General features: G+C 40.3%; 1 protein-coding gene across 1 annotated transcript in view; it reads left to right on the forward strand.

Annotated features, from left to right (window-relative positions):
- The window catches only part of LOC148024640 (putative inactive DNA (cytosine-5)-methyltransferase DRM3), a 42,352-nt gene extending 24,969 nt beyond the window's left edge, over positions 1-17,383 (forward strand). Inside the window, exons 8-12 of the mRNA XM_087694269.1 lie at positions 34-99; positions 259-361; positions 557-627; positions 11,522-12,775; positions 17,149-17,383. Coding sequence (XP_087550395.1) covers positions 34-99; positions 259-361; positions 557-627; positions 11,522-12,775; positions 17,149-17,214 — 1,560 coding nt within the window. The 3' untranslated portion in view covers positions 17,215-17,383. The remainder of the gene's footprint in view (positions 1-33; positions 100-258; positions 362-556; positions 628-11,521; positions 12,776-17,148) is intronic.
- Positions 17,384-18,051: the final 668 nt, after the last annotated feature.

Raw genomic sequence — 18,051 nt, forward strand, 5'->3', positions numbered from 1 at the left:
TAACATTCCCCAAGATTAAAAGATATATTGCAGGTGTGTGAAGTAAATAGAAACACCAGAAGAGAATATGGGATCTCCCAACAGCATCCAATGAGAGAAGTAAGATTGTGAACAAGAAATTTTATATGAAAATCACTCAGTGAAGTAAATAGCAACTTTATTGTCTTTAATGTGCATCAAGTAAACATGATTTGCATGCTCTCACACTAAGCTTTTATTTTAAAAAAGAAGGGTACATTACCTGGGACTGTTTTACAGCAGAGTTTGTCACCTTGTATAAAAGTTGAAGGAACTTCTTTCCAGCAGTTAAAACAAATGGGCTTTACTGATGAATCTATTCAAAGAGCAGTGCATACCTTGGGTGAGAATTATTAAAGTGCTATTTGTTCTGTTTCAGAAAGAATGAGTTTGGAATATGGATCTAGCATCTTTTTCCTCCATAAAAGTTGTAGTTCTGTTCAAAAAAGAATGTGTTTGCAATAAGGCTCAAGCTTTGCATCCTTCACGAAGCCAAAATATTCAACTGATAATTTGCAACTAACTCGAAAATTTGCAGGAACCTGTGATCTTGAAGTCCTTGTGGACTGTCTTCTAGTACATGAGGAGATAGTATCACCTTCAGCAAAGGTAAGTGCTATAAGTCAAGGTTTACATGTTCAAGCTCGTTTCAGTAGTTATTTTAAAATTTTCTGAAACAGGTAAAACTACGTTCATGGTTTTGGTCACATTCGAGGTGTATCATCTAATAAGAGTTAAGGAGCTCATCTTGATTAACACAACTCACAAACATTTATCCTTAGCATTCCTGTCATTTTATCTAAAGAACTTTTATATTGAGTGATGGTTGAAGAAAATATCTGACCCAAGCTCAGTCACAAATAGACAAGGTTTTCTTTTTCCCAAAAGTAAGGCATGTTTGATAGTGTTGGGGGACTAGAGGTTCAGATTGGCTCTAACAAGACCACAGATCAGCTATAGCAAGGCCGCGGATCAGCTCGAGCAAAGTGCAGAAAAGGACATAGAAAGGAGTCCTTCAGGCCTTGGCATTTTTCCCCCAAGAGGAGAGAAAAATTCTATTGATAAGACTCCTTGGAACAAAATATCCAAGGAAAAATGCAAAATATAAAGCAGTGTTGTAAGGGACATCCATATCAAAAAATATGTAACAAGGGGGAAGTCTATTACAAAGCTTGAGTAAATAACCTGTCCAGAGGTCTACAATGCTAGATCATGTGGGTTTGGAAAAGCAGGAAGGTACCAAAATCCTATGTCTTGAGAAAGGCATCTCTCCTCCTCCTCCTCCTCCTCCTCCTCCTCCTCCTCCTCCTCATAGAACTGCCTTGTATCCTCTCCTATCTCCTAGGGACAGTATGTACAATCTCTGTCTAGATCATGGAGAGAGTCTCTGCAGTATATATGTCCAAAAAATCAATAGCCTAGCTACATCCGATTGTCCATATGGACCAAGTAGTAATACTAGCTGTTAGCTCCCATCTATGACAATACCCTTGAGTCCACATAGTCTGTGAAAAATCTGGCATGATAATCCTGCTCACAAGCTGCCCCAAAACAAGATAGGCATGACACCCTTGTACACCCTCATATTCAACATGCTGGTCCTCTATTTGTGGCCCAAGCAACTCTCCCCCATGTAGCAATCATAGAATCTAAAGTGCTATAAAATACCATCTTAAGGGCTCTCCTCTAGACTTCTTGAGCCTTTGAGCCTTTGAACATTCCCATATGTTGTGTTTATGTGTCTCCTCATGCTCCCTACATAGAGCACAAGGAATAGGGTCTCTACCATAGCCAATCCATGTACCAATTGCTAAACTCTTGTGTGCCAGTAATCAAAGAAAGAGTGAAATCTTTCTTGGTTTAAAGCTTCTTTCCAATCTCCTCTGAAAGTTTGCAAAGAAATGCTGTGATATACCTTGGGTAGTCCAATGCTGAGCAGTTGTTGGCATCGTTCTAACCTTGCTTATTTGTATCCTCCTTCCTAGTCTAGTAGTAAACCCAAGACGGGCACATCTCGAGGCATCTCAGCAAATGGGTCTCTCCATACCCAATCCCCACAGTCCCATTGAAGTCTCTATTTGTGGCGCCTTTGAGCCTTTGAGCATTCCCATATGTTGTGTTTATGTGTCTCCTCATGCTCCCTACATAGAGCACAAGGAATAGGGTCTCTACCATAGCCAATCCATGTACCAACTGCTAAACTCTTGTGTGCAAGTAATCAAAGAAAGAGTGAAATCTTTCTTGGTTTAAAGCTTCTTTCCAATCTCCTCTGAAAGTTTGCAAAGAAATGTTGTGATATACCTTGGGTAGTCCAATGCTGAGCAGTTGTTGGCATCGTTCTAACCTTGCTTATTTGTATCCTCCTTCCTAGTCTAGTAGTAAACCCAAGACGGGAACATCTCGAGGCATCTCAGCAAATGGGTCTCTCCATACCCAATCCCCACAGTCCCATTGAAGTCTCTATTTGTGGCCCAAGTAACTCTCCCCCATGTAGCAATCATAGAATATAAAGTGCTATAAAATACCATCTTAAGGGCTCTCCTCTAGACTTCTTGAGCCTTTGAGCCTTTGAGCATTTCCATATGTTGTGTTTATGTGTCTCCTCATGCTCCCTACATAGAGCACAAGGAATAGGGTCTCTACCATAGCCAATCCATGTACCAACTGCTAAACTCTTGTGTGCCAGTAATCAAAGAAAGAGTGAAATCTTTCTTGGTTTAAAGCTTCTTTCCAATCTCCTCTGAAAGTTTGCAAAGAAATGTTGTGATATACCTTGGGTAGTCCAATGCTGAGCAGTTGTTGGCATCGTTCTAACCTTGCTTATTTGTATCCTCCTTCCTAGTCTAGTAGTAAACCCAAGACGGGCACATCTCGAGGCATCTCAGCAAATGGGTCTCTCCATACCCAATCCCCACAGTCCCATTGAAGTCTCTATTGTGGCCTTCTCTTGTATGCCCATGTCTTCATCCACCTATCATGCAAGTCTAAGAGTCTAGGTCTAAGTACCAAGGCTTGTCACAATTAAGCCACAACTCTAATCCTTTGTTGGGAGCATCTTGTAAACCTAAACTCAGATGCCACCCATTATAGGTGCCTCGTTGGCTCCCTCATTTGGCTTATCCACACTCGGCTAGATATTTCTTTTGTTGTGGCTTTGGTACCAAGACTTGTCACAATTAAGCCACAACTCTAATCCTTTGTCGGGAGCATCTTGTAAACCTAAACTCAGATGCCACCCATTATAGGTGCCTTGTTGGCTCCCTCATTTGGCTTATCCACACTCAGCTAGATATTTCTTTTGTTGTGGCTTTGTTGTCTTCTTTCATGAAGACTCCCACTTAGGAGCATTGGAGAGCAGCCTTGCATGTTCTTTGTTATTTATAGGGGATCTAATCCTATGGGATCACACATGGAGAGGGGGTTTCTCTCTTTGGTTGGAGAAGCAACCTATTGTGGCTCTTTCTTCTATAGAGGCAGAGTATCGTGCATTATGTTCTAATGCTATGGAGGCGATTTGGCTACATTGCATGTTGGCGGAGATTGGCTTTTCTCAACTTGGATCTATGGAGCTGCATGCTAACAATCAGAGTGCTCTAGCTTTGGCAAAGAACCCTATGTTTCATGCTCGCATGAAGCACATTGAGGGTCAATATCACTATGTTTGTGAGTGGATCGTGGATTCCAAGTTAGTGGTGGCCTATTGTTCCACGGAGGACAATGCAACAAATCTCTTCACGAAGCCTTGACCCAAGGCTTGTTTGCTTCATCACATGACATTATTAGGTCTTTAGACACTCGCAGGGCATGAGAGGGGGTGTTAGCCTGTCTATGTTAGTCATGTTAGTTTGTCATCTCTTGGTTGTGAGCTCTTGTTAGAGTCTAATGGAGACATAGGAGCTCTAGCAGTTTAGGTGCATTTTCTTTATTTGTTGGCTTCCTGTGTGCATTTTAAGGCCAATTTCTGCTTTCCACAGTTTGCCTACACTTGTTAGACATTGTTATCTAGGAATTTTGCAGGTCTCTTCTATTTTTTTGGCATTTTTCTCTTTAGTGACCAGCATTTATTGCTGGTCAGCCAGCATTTATTGCTGGTCGGCCAGCATCTATGGGTCCGATAGGAGTAGGTGGGCCAGTTTTTTGGTGTTTTGGCTATTTATAGCCACACTCGGAACTTTGGCAGACACACACTCTTTAGTTTTCATTCTTCTGTTTGTAGGTGCATACTTCAACATTGGACTTTTCGTGCTTGGTGCTACTATCGTCATCAGCTTGTTTTGGTGCCCTCATTGATGCTTTGGGCTGCGTGTAGGGATTGACCAATCCATTTCCATTGTATCAGCATTCTTCTTCAATTATTGCAGTATTCTTTCTCTCTTTTTTTTTCGTAAAAGGTAATTGTATTAATTACGAAAAAGGTACAAGTTTTCATGATTACAAGATACACGAGGGCTCTAGGCCCACGTGTGTAAGATCCCAATACTAAGCCACACAAAAGTTACACAGGTCATGGCAAAGACCCAGAGGAGATTGCCATGTGCCAGGGAAGCAAGTCCTCGAGGAGATTGCCATGTGCCAGGGAAGCAAGTCCTCCCGAGGGAGCAAGTCCGAGTGTCGAATGAGATCTATCTGCCAATGCAAGAGACCTTTAAGCTGGGCAATGTGTTTCGGTACATTAGAGGCGGAATCAAAAAGAAAGGCATTCCGAGTGGTCCAATTGTGCTAGCATCCCCAGAATCTGAAAAAGTGAAACAAGATCTTCATATGCAACTGTGGCGGTGTGGGGTATTTTGGCGGCACAAAAACCCAGTCGAAAGGGGTTAGAGAGGACCCCACCACTGTACGCCAAACCTGTGACAAGAACGACTAGATCTTCTTGGCCAGCGGGCAAGAAATAAATCGATGCCGTGCAGATTCCACAGTAGTGGTACAGAAGAAACAATTGCCATTGGAGATTCGGTGCTTGGAAAGGGCCGAGGCAAGAGGAAGACCACCAATCATCACCCGCCAAAGAAAGACTTTACATTTGAACGGTGTCTTATTCAACCAGCCCTCCATCACCGTTGCCTTCCACCATGACTGAGCTTTGTATTCTCTCTCTCTCTCTCTTTGTGCTTCTCTTTGTGTTCGTGTTCTCTTCCATTGCGCATTTTCACAAGAACAATATCTCCGATATACAATCAATTACCATTAAGTTAATTAGGTGGATTTGCTTCCCTTGGCTGTGAACTTGCCCACAATAATGCTAGTCATACCTCTAGTAGGAAAACTTCATTCTCTGCCAACTATGGAAGACACCCTAAAATGGACGTTTATATGAGTTACCCAGTAAAGAATCTCATAGCTATGAATCTATCTGAATACTTGTCCAAGATCTATCACGTATCCAACAAGCCTAGGAAAGGTATGAAGACAATGCCGATCAACAACGAATGCAACATCCAACTTAAAACATCATAGATCGAGTTTGGCTTTTATGGCATGATTTATGCTTTTCTCGCACTTTCCAGAAGCTGGATTTTCAAAAACTTGGGCCGTTCTAGAACTTTCACTGATACTAATATAGATGGGAGTACTAGTATAGATACAAGTTGACTGCTAAAATTATTGCTTGGTTTCATTTGACTGCTCGATATAGGCATGTCATAGATTTGCAGGACATATAGTACATACTCTGTTTGGGACTTAGGAAGGAGATTATCCACATGGTTACTGGGAGATGTAAGATACAGCATGCTGATTCTGAGCTGATGAGGAGGAGAGAGCCTTTTCTTCATACTTGGGATTTTGGCATTTGTTTCTAATTAGAGTCGCATATGGTTTGGGATTACAGACTACTCGCTTGGTGATTCACTCAGCCCTTGTATTAGACTTTCTCTTATGTCTTTGTATAACATTGATGATTGAAGTTCTATACAATAATCATCTTAGAGTTTTACTTTGTGAAGTTTTTGAGGTGGTTGTTAATAGGTGTTTCTCTTCTTTGAAAACAAAAAAAGAGTCTTGTGATAACCTCTTAAACTTCCAAGTGTGATGCTGAGGGCTGCAGAACACGCCAGCTAGGCAAGATCTGCAAACCAACAACCATATATGCTCCAGCCTTGTTAATGAGGAATGTGCCCTACATCTCATCCTTGTAAAGTGATCCAAAGGTAACTACCAAGGGAAGGCCTCCCAAGTGATACAGCCAGTCTTGACCCTACACGTGTATTGCCCCACCTTCCAGGCTGTCCTGCAATTCAAGAACAGTGCTTCAAAATATCCATGATTAATCCTATTGTGCTGCAGCCAACTACCAACTACCACCTCCCATGGGTAACCAACAATAGACAGAAAATGTAGATGGGTAAATTTCTATTTGTACTTTTCCTAACAATATAGCTAGCTGATGATCGATTATCACTTCAAAAGAGAATCTAGGATAAGAAAAAGGTATTGGAGAGGAAACAAAAGCTTCGTCCTTCCCTTATACAGAATGTGCACAGCTAGGCTGTCCTATTGCCATATAGTGACTACGAGAAATTATGAACAAGCTCACATGATGACTAGAGAAAGAACTATCTGCAACACCAATTGAACCTTTGAGTAACATTGAAACAAGCATCTTCTCCAGAAAGTTCTGCTATGATAGTACTGAAGTATGCATACATGAGTTCCATTGTGAGTCCCATGTAATGATATAAGCAAACCATTCCAAGATGAAAAGATATGGTCTCACAAAAAATTTCAGTTGCACCAACTACCAGGAGCATCAAGAACTCAATAGGATCTATGCAGCTTCAAGTAAAGTGCAGTTAGTGATTGACAAAAACCCCAAAACGTTGTCCTAGGAAAGTTTTAAGTTTCAAGATTGTAGATATGCTGAAGTCCCTTGTAACAGGAGGCAACACTTGTTCAGCTCCATCTTCCTATCCACCATCTACTGATAAAATAGCTCTTTGCTAGTCATTTTCAGAGTTTGAAAATGTATATCACCATGAAGAACAGTCACCCTTACAACAAATAGATCATGACTCCTTAGACCCCTTGGATTGGCATGGTGTCTTCAGCAAGCTGTATTGCAAATTTGGGCCATCAGATGCTCTAGCTTTCTTATAGTTGATGGTGCAAGTGTTGATGTGTCCCACGGTGAGCACTACAAGCAATTCAGAGAGATGCTTAGGCTAATCAAGTCATAAGCTCTACCTCAACAAAAGGAATGTGAATGCTTCATGGGCTTCATCAGCTACACATAATCCATTTTATCTAGGAAGATGATGAGTGTTTAGAGACAGTCAAGACTTCTAGCTGAAAATGTTAGGGATGACAATGGTCTCAAGCTAGATAGTGTTGATTAGATGTATGGAGCATGGCTACCTGCACAATCAATTGACAGAGACACTAGGCTTATTTGAGGATGCCTTACACAGTTACAATGGGACCTGTATGACTAGGAATGGAGGGATCCCTTTTTGGGAAGACCTTGAGTTGTTTTCTCTTTCAGGTATACCAGCAGGTTGGGAGGAGGATATTGATCAGCAGGACCAGGGCAGCCTTCTTGAATGACTTTTGGAGGTGATTGGAGGCTAGCCGCAGGCGTAGGAAGGTTTCACTCTTCCTGTGGTTAGTAGTAAACTCTACATGACATGGAATTCCCCTAGGTACTATGAAGCATGCAGGAGAGTCCTCGAGATGGTGCCCCACACAGCAACTGAGACTATGATAATGATGGGATTACATCATGGATACGGTCCCAACATGTAGATATGAAAAATTTCAAGGGAGACAGTCCTTTCTCATTCTTGGTCAGCACTTGAGCATGATTCCCACACCATACTTTTAGATCCTCTGTTATAGATGGGAGTCTATCCCTAAAATTATTGCTTGGTTCATTTGGCCTACTAGATATAGGCATGCCATAGATATGCAGGACATACTTTAGAGACTTGCCCTAGCACTAGTAAAATATGTCATGGTGATTCTGAGCTCATCAGGTGGAGAGATGCTTTTATTCATGCTCAGATTCCAGCACCTTCTTCTCTTTAGAGACACATACGGTTTGACATTACAGAATACTTGATTCATTGTTCACTCGGCCCTTGTATTAGACTATCTTTTGTCTTTGATAGATCATTGAAATCCTATATGATGCTTATTTTTTATTTATATTTTGGGGAGTTTTTCGAGGTGGTTGTTAATAGAGTTTTCTCTTCTAACACAGTATTAGTGAGTTTGGGAATCTCCCAATTCCCATTTTTTGAATAGTAAAAAGGTGGTACCCGGATAACATATTTATAATTTTCTCAAAACTATATGATGTGACCTATCATTGGAAAGTGCTTGAAAAATGAAAATCTATTGAGCTATAGAGCGCTTGATTTGGAGTTAAAGTGTTCAAGTTATGACAAATCCAAAGATTTGACCATGTTTCTCAAACTTATGGGAAATTCCCATATTTCCCAATATGGTGTTTTCTTTGAAAACAAAAAAAGAGGCCAACAATAAGCTCTTAAACCTCCAAAGGTGATGTTGAGGGCTCCAAAACAGGATGGCTAGGCATGAATGCCAATTTGACAACTGTATATGCACCAGCCTCATTAATGAGGTGGTATCCTACATCTTATCCTTGTAGAGTAAGTATCCTTAGTTAATTAGCAAACAACAGAAGCTCCCCCAAGTGACACAGCCAGTCGTGGCCCTATACATTGTAAGATATTGCAAGCCCCTTAGCACACTTTTTGGCCTGTCTTACATGTATGAAAAAAGTGCTTCAAAATATCCAGGACAAATCCTCTCCTGCTGCAGCCAAGCTCCATGGGCAATCAACAATAGATAAGAAAATATAGATGTTTAAAGTTCCATTTGTACTTGTCTTAGCAACATAGCTAGCTGTTAATAGATTATCTCTTCAAAAGAAAGAGTCTAGGATATGTAAAAATATTGCTAGAGGGGAAACAAAATTTCATCCTTCCAGCATACAGAATGTGTACAGCTAGGCTGTCCTATTCGCCAAACATTGACTATGAGAAATTAAAACACAAGGATTAGAGAAAGAACTGTCTGAGCACCAGTAGAATCTGTGAGTAACCCTGAAACAAACATCTTCTCCAGAAAGCCCTGCCATGATAGTACTGAAGTATGCATACATGAGTTCAATCAAGCCAGGTTACCATCATCCACATGTTCTTCAAGTTTTCCCATTGTGAGTTCCATATCGTGCAATAAGTAACCATTCCAAAATCAAAGATATGGTCTTGCAAACAATTTCAGTTGCAAAAACTACCAGCAGCATCCAGAACTCCAAGAAAATCTATGCAGCTTCAAGTAAAGTGCAGTTAGTTATAGGAGGAAACCCTAAACATTGTCCTTAGAAAGTCCAAGTTTCAAGATTGTAGATCATGCTGAAGTTCCTTGCAACTCAAGGCTCAACACATGTCCAGCTCCATCTTTCTATCCACCATCTAAGATAGTTTTTTACACAATCAATGGATGGAGAGACTGGGCTTATTTGAGGATGCCTTTACATAGTTACAATGGGACTTCCATGACTGGGTTTGGAGGGATCCCTTTTTGGGTAGACCTTGAGACGTTTCCTCTTTGATATACCACCAAGTTGGGGAGGAGGATATAGATGAGCAGGACCAGAGTGGAGTCAGTTTTCTTCCCAGCATTGTCTTTGATTGGGAAGCTGTTATCCTCCTTGAATGAGTTTTTGAGGCAATTGGAGGATAGGTGCAGGCCTAGAAAGGTTTCACTCTTCTTGTGGTTAGTAGCACATATGAGCTTGGTAATTGGCACATGGCTTGGTTACGGCAAGTGTCCATCACCTTGTATTAGATATGGGGAGTCGTAGGAAATGTAAACTCCACTTGTGGAATTCCGCCAGCAGGGACCATGAAGCGTTGAACAGAGTACTCAAGATAGTGTCCAGTGGTACAACTGAGACTATGATAAGGACCTGATTATGTCATGGACAAAGGCCCAACATGTGGATATGAAAATTTTCAAGGGAGTCAGTCCTTTCTCATTTCGCACTCCGGCATGATTCCCACACCATACTTTCACATACTCTGTTGTACATGGAAATACTGTTATAGATGGGAGTCAGATTCCAAAATTTTTTGCTCTGTTCATTTGGACTGCTAGCTATACTCATGTCATAGATTTGCAGGGCATACTGTAGGGACACTCTCTAGGATTTGGACGAGATTATCTACATACTTTGTGGGAGACGGAAGATATGGCATGCCCATTCTGAGCTGATGAGGAGGAGAGATGCTTTTCCTCACACTTGGGATTCTAGCATCTTCTTCTGTTTGGAGTCACATATGGTTTGACATTACACTACTTGATTGGTTGTTCACTCAGCCCTTCTGCTAGACTTTGCCTTAGTCTTTGATATCTCATGGAAGTCCTATATATTGCTTAGTTTTTATTTCTACTTTTGGGAATTTTCAGGAGGTTTTGTTAATAGAATTTTCTCTTCTTTGAAGACCAAAAAAAGAGCCTCCCAATAAGCCCTTAAACCTCCAAACATGACGTGCACAAATAGATGATGACTTCATTGACCCCTGGATTGGGGTGGTATCTTCAGGAAGTTCGATTGCAAATTTGGGCCACCTTATGTTCTAGCTTTCTTGTAGAGAATCATATGGTGCAAGGTGTTGCTTGATAGGTCCCAGGGTGAGCACAATGAACACTTCAGAGAGATGTTCAAGCTAATGAAGTCATAAAACTGTACCTCGAAAAAAAGAACAGTGAATTCTTTATGGGGATCAGCTATGTATAATCCATTGTATCTAGGAGAATGACTATATTTAGAGACAGACAGGGCTTCTAGCTAAGGATGTTATAGATGACACAGACAGGGCTTCTAGCTAAGAATGTTATAGATGACAATACTCTTGAGCTGTATAGTGTTTACTGAAGATATAAGGAACGGTACAAAAAGGAGGCACTTCCCTATCAAGTGAGCATTTTACTCGGCATGGAATGGGCTTCAACAACCTGAAGGTAATCTGCTCTTCACGTCTTATTTGAGAATAACTGATCTGAATGAGAGTTTTATGGTTATTTGGATACTTATATGGGTGGTTTGGTGCAATATAATCGTGTTTAAGAGAGGGTACTGAACTGATCTGTCATTAATGTGCGATTGGAATAAGTTTTGAATTTGTGAAGTATCTTTGCAAAAAAAGTGGGGTGTCTTCTTGGACATCGAGAAAGCTTATGACCACGTAAAGTGGCCATTTCTTTCATAGCTTATGCATTCTTGGGGTTCTGGCCCCGGAATATCTGAAAGTTATCACACTGTTCTTTCAAGATAATCTCTCTGCAAAGTATGGAAACCCTTTGTATGTTCTGTATGAGTTCTTAGCTGCTGTGACAATGGTATCCTGCAAAAGTCTAAATTAATGGTTAAGCAGGTTTTATGACGTGTGAAGCCAAAAGAGTTGTTGCATTTTTATCAGACTTGGAATTGTCAATATGATCTTTTTCTCCCTGATGCTTGGTCTAATTTCTTCAGGCAATTAGAAATGTCTCTGGGGATTCTTGTCAACCTCGAAATTTTTGCTCTCTCCGTACTGCTGATGTTGCTGAAGGGAGCACATCCAAACGATTGTGGGATGACCTTACAGATTATGCATTTACCTCAAGTGAAAGAGGATATGATACTGTTAAAGTGTCAAGAAGCGTGAAGCAGACAAACGCATGCCAGAAGCGTCCTCGTAAAACAGACAACAATTGCAGTATTTCAGGCAGCTTTCAGAGTTATGGAGACATGATAGGATATGGAGTACCTGGTGGTCCCATGTCAATAATTTCAAGAAACTTGAACCCCATGATATCAGGGCCACCATATTTTTATTTTGAGAATCTTACTGGCAGGGCAGAAGCATGGGATACTACAAAACGGCACTTCCATGGTGTTGACCCAGAATTTGTAGATTGCAAGTACTTCTCCGCTTTAAAAAGAGAGCGGGGTTATGTCCATAACCTGCCAGTTGAAGGAAGACGTTTAATTATAGCTCCCCCACCCATGACTATTAAAGAGGCACTTCCTGGTACAAGACCTTATTGGCCTTGCTGGGATAACAGGGAGAAGCTTACTTGTTGTATCAGCAGAAAGGCTGCTGATACTTTATGCATGGAGATCACAGACATTTTGCGTGCATATAAAGAGAGAGATCCTCCCTTACAGAAGCAGCAATGGATATTAGAGAAGTGTGATGTATGGAACCTAATATGGATAGGACCCGGTCAGGTAGCTTCTGTGGAGCCTCATGAGATGGAATTGCTGCTCGGATATGACCCAGAACATACGAGAGGAGCATACACGCTAACAGAGAGGTATGAGGCGTTGGCAAATTCATTTCAAATTGACACCATAGCCTACCATTTATCCCCATTGTGCGATTATTACCCTGAGGGCATGAGTGTACTAAGTTTGTTTGCTGGCATTGGGGGGGCAGAGGTGGCCCTGCATAAGAATGGTGTTTTCCTTAAGTATGTGGTGAGTGTCGAGGTCAAAGAGAAGAATAGGGATGTGATACAAAGCTGGTGGAAGAGAACTAAACAGCAAGGGAGGCTGATTTTACTACAAGATGTCCAAAAGCTCACAATTGATGTCCTCTCTTCTTATATGGATGAGAGTGGAGGCTTTGATCTTATTGTTGGAGGCTGCCCCTGGACTGATCTCTCTGCTAGTGGTACCAGCAACAGCAAGCAGACTGCAGTGCAATCTGTTCTCTTTTACGAGTTTCCTCGCATCCTCAATATGGTAAAGCAACTCATGCATTGTTGACAGAGCCCAATAATTGAATAATTGCCCCAACGCACTGTGCCGTGTCCAAGATGACTTTGCATGTCAAATGACATGAGAAATTAATGAATTGTCGTTTCTAGTTGGTCATGTGTGTAGAGATGCTCCTGCTTTGGTTCGCCTTGAATTGCAAAAATAGGCCTACAGAATAAAATCAATTTAGGACTTTGCCGATTACTACTAACTATTTTCTTCAATAGAGGGGAGGGGATCAACTTCCAAATTGAAAACTGTTGAACACAAGTTACAAACTCTTTGCAAAAACTTGGCTTGAATATTGATGAACATGTGCTCCCATTATACTCTTAGCACTTCCATTGTTCAACTAATCAATTCTCCTTCCTCTTCTAGTTGCCCAATTTCTTGAAAAAGAAAAAGAACATCTATTAGTGACCCCTCAAAGAGAAAATAAATTATTTTTTAAAAGAGAGACTCTTTGTAGTGGAAACACCATCAAGGTTTATAGCAGTCCAAATGTACTAGGCAATGGAAATAGCAATTAGCTCAATCAGCTCTTATTTATGATGATGTACTTGAGTCCACTATACATGTGGACAATTTGGAGCATGAATTTGTAGTTCTTAGCAAATTTATCAATTGCCACTACATAATGTCCAATCTATCCCCACTCCTTGGAAATGAGATGGATCAATCCTTTGTATAGTCTCTTTGCCACAAGTTCTAACATCATAATCTCTTGGAAAGTTTTAAGGAGACCTTTCAACTTAGCAAGGTGTGTTTGCACCCCACATATGAAATTAAAAACAACTGCCCCAAAAATAGAGGAACAAAAACAAAATCCTCATATGTGGTTGTGTTAGAGTAGGGAATTTGGGCCACAATCAAAGGGGAGCAATGCTGTGCCAACCAGAGCTCTCAAAATAGCAAACAATAGGGATTAGATTTTTTGTGTCAAAGGGCCCAAAAGAGAACGATGACAAGACGATTCTACATTAGTGAGGCACATAAAAAATTAGCCATTGGAAATGCGACACTTTGCAAGTGCCATGGTCAAAGGTGGCCCGCCAACCATGATATGCCAAAGAAAGTCTTTTGTTTTGTATGGTGTCTTATCGAACCGACCCTCCATGATAGCAATTTTCCACTAATCTCAAGATTTGTGCAAGCCCTAGATGATATTAGCCTTAGCTACCAACCAATGGTGGTCCTTAATCATAAGGTGATACACTTGATTAGCCAAATTCTTTTCTTGATGGAGTCAACTTGCAAGGTCCTAATCTTGCTAGGGATGATAAAAAACTACAAAGGGAAGGGCTCTTTGGGTCACAGTGTCGGTGGTCCCACAAGTCCCTTTAAAATTGAGGGATGTGAAAAAGCCTCTTGCATGTGTGAAAAGACATCAATCCTTGTTGACTCACTAGAGTGGCATAAAAAAACTGAAGATAAGCCCAATCATGCCAAGCCATTAAATTTAAGATAAGCCTCATGCTTCCCATCCCACAAAATCTGCTTGGACACTTTTAGCAAGTCCATATGAAAAGAGTTAGCAGCTAAGGGATTCGTCACAGGGTGCCACTAGGCTAAACGTGCCATGCGATTAAATTTATGACTAGCCACTTGCTTTCCATCTCACAAAATTAGCTTTGACACTACCAACAATTCCATCTAAAAAGAGTTGGTAGCAAAACAATCCTTCGCAAGGTGCCATTGGGCCTTTTGAAGAACCAACTTCCACAATGAGACGTGCCAAGTGACCATGAAAAAAGAGGATAAGGAAAAGAGATCATCAATGCTAAGGACCTACCCCCAAGAATTGTGAATGGTCGTATTAATATGAATGACACCTCACTCTTCAAAAAAGAACCAGGCAACAAAGACTTGAGGGTGTCAATCAGTACACATGGCACAAAAGCGGATCATTAAAGAGCAACCATGTGAATATGTGCACATCCATAATAGCTCCATTACCCATACTTTTAGGAGTGCAAGCATGGCTCCAAGAGATCTATGAGAAACTTGCATGCAAAGTATCAATTTTCCATAGCATAAGGCAAAAGTGTCCAAGAAGAACCCTCAAAGTGGAGGTAGTCCAAGGTAAGAGTAACAAGAAATAAATGGGCATGGATAGCATGATGGATTGTGCCACTTTAAGGTAGACATGGAAAGGCCAAGCCTACGCTTTTCGATGAATAAAATTTGCCTAAAAAAATCAACACCTAGGGTATAACCCAAATAAAAGACCTTACCAAAGCCTAAAGTTGTATACATGCACAAGTAATAACACCAATATAGAAGAAAAGAACACCATACAAAATTCCAAAGAATACAAAAGGAAAGAAGTAGGACCATGTATGATGATTCCTATAGCTCTTGTGGCAACTCAACCTGACAATTTAGGAGGTAAAGAACAAGTAAACAAGGTATACACATCTAAACTCAACCTTGTCATTGGTTTGAAACCAAACTATACTAGGTGTTCCCTAGAGAAAATTGTAGTAGATATGGCAAAGGAGAGCGAAAAGCATATAGCTATGCCTGCTTATCAAATCGACATGCTTCTCATACCTTATGAAATTTTGCAATTCTAAATGTAGGCAAACTTGCAACCAACTCTTTGGACTGCATTAATTTCAGCCTTTGTACATTTGCATGTTCAATGCGTTTGTACAAAATTTCAATATCTGCAACAACACCTTTTCCTTTAGCATACATAGCAGCATTCATAGTAGGAATCCCAGCATCCAGAGTAAATATACATCCAACTCTACTTCCCTTTGCAACCAACTTGCACCACTGCCATGTAACATTCCCACAAGGGATCGCCATCCCTTGAGATTGTAAAGAATGAAAATTTGGTTCAATACAACTAATGATAGAGGATTTGGCTACATTGATATGAAGACCATAGGCTTGCACAAAAAGCTTCCATAGATCCAATGCCTTGTGGACATTCTCTTCTTTTTCTTTGAGGATCATGAATGTGTCATGTGCTAATTATTGGCCCACAAAATGCTCGCCAAAGGAAAGTAAGAGACCACCCATATGTCCCATATCCACCAAAATGAGAGAACATGGAGAGAACCGGATGTGTTGCTAGGGCAAATAATAATGGGTTCAAAGGGAAACCCTATCTAATTGAGTATGCAAGAGTGAATGGCTTAGTGACCCCACCATTTAGCATAACCCTTAAATAGGCATCTATTCTGACTATGTGTATCAAACCAAACGTGCATGGACCAAAATCCATAACCTGCATGAGCTCTACCACAAAAGACCAATCCAAGTAATCAAAAGCTTTTTTGAGATCCAATTGAATCGACACGACTTCTTGCTTAGAGTGCTTTGCATAGTTAATAGCTAGTTGAACATTCAATACATCGTGGAAGATATTCCAGCTCTTGATAAATCCATATTGATTAGGATGGAAAAGGCTAAGGAGGTGCTTTTGGAGGCAATTAGCCATGACTTTAGAGAAAATTGTATACATAGATGCCATCAAAGAAATTGGTCACCAATGTTTTAGCATCAAGGGTGAGGACAATTGTAGAATAAACTTAATGACTCCCACCTTCCAGGAGCCAAACATAATTCTAGCCTCCCAGATTTGTTGGCACATGGCTGTCAAGGGTTTTTCTAGATTGGCAACATAGACTTTAAAAAAACTCATTAATCAAACCATCCCATCTTGGACTTTTGTCACTGGGCAAATGAAACAAGACATCCATGACCTCTCCCTCTAAGATATCTTTGTTCAAATAATCATGCATATCTAGTGAAACCAAATCCCTAATCGAGGCATAGAAAGCCGAGTGGGCTTGGGTAGTTTGCTAAGTAGAAGGAGACAAAGAACAAAAAATGTCAAGAAAGTATTCTTTGCGCATATGCACAATGGACGACAGATTGTTGAGAGTATAAGCTTGGTCTTGTGGGTGTATGTGTATGTGTGTGACAACACCCTAGAGGTGTAAAGTCAGTGGATAAGTATTGACTATGGAAAAGTAAAGATAAGGACATCACCTAAGATGGCCACTTGTATGAGTGAAAGGGCAAAAGGCTATCTATAAAAGAAGCCTTGTATTGTAACATTGTGTGGTGTGGAACATAACTTATTATTGAGTGTGCAATTAGTTTGTAGCCATGTCTTTCTTGGTCTATTTTGATTCTCCTTGATTATCTATGTGTTATCCATTGTAGACACCATGCTTAACCCCACATTGGAATTTTTAACATGGCATTAGAGCGAGTTTGGGGCTCTTGATTATGTTGCTTTATATTCTTTTATTAGATTCATGCTTAGTATGTCTTAGTCATCCTTGCTTTAAAAAAAAGAAAATGTGTACTCATTGTCATTATGATTGCATTTGAGGAAGTTGAAATCTTATGAGGACTATGGAGATGCTATCATCAAGTGCAAGTGCTTGCACTCATTCCAATGAAGATATCGAATGGAGCTTTCAACATTACATGGAGCCACTATCTTTAAAGAAGCTATCATGGATTCACATTGAGTCAAAAGAAAACACTTTTGGTGACTATAATTGCTTTAGTCCTTGTATTAGGAAATTTGGGAATTTCCATGCACTTTGGGAAACCCCATTATTATTTTGCCACATAGTCAAATCTTGTTATCTTACTTAAAGGTCGAGTTTACACTAAATGTTATATAAGTTATCTTTCCAAATTCCACTTTCAAATATGGATCAAGATTTAGTTACATGGTCAAATACTTATCATTTATTTGAAATTGGGACTTGGAAAATTCTTAAATTTTCTAATATGGAATTATATTGATTTTCACTTTTTGAAAGTATTTTATGCATGGAATTTGTTATTCTCAATGGCTCTTGCAAGTTGGGTAAGATGCAAGTGTAGAGATGTAAGCTTGTTGACAAAAGTAGAAGCTAGTACGGGCTTCAATTTCAAGTCCATATGTGGGCTTCAAGAGGGGAATGTACTTGTGGATGCTCAGATTGTTGAGCATGAGGCATCCAAATTTCCTCATGAATTGATTAACAAGTATGGTGCTAATCAATGCAAATTCAGACATAGCTCTAGCAGAGAGAGAGCATCAGTCTCAATGTAGCTATAGACAGCTTCAAATATTAGTTCTTGAAGACTATGTTGAGGACAGCTTCGACGGTGCATCATTAAAGAATTGAATAGGACTACTCTTGATATCGTTAAATGTTTTATAGTGTATGAGGACAACAATTCACTGTTTGATAAAGGTGTAGTAATGACAATGAAAGTATAGGATGCTGACAATGAACAAC

This window comes from Lygodium microphyllum, chromosome 15, assembly GCF_053477565.2.
Source record: "Lygodium microphyllum isolate KBCC chromosome 15, Lygodium_microphyllum_v1.1.10, whole genome shotgun sequence".
In the NCBI taxonomy this organism is placed as follows: Eukaryota; Viridiplantae; Streptophyta; class Polypodiopsida; order Schizaeales; family Lygodiaceae; genus Lygodium; species Lygodium microphyllum.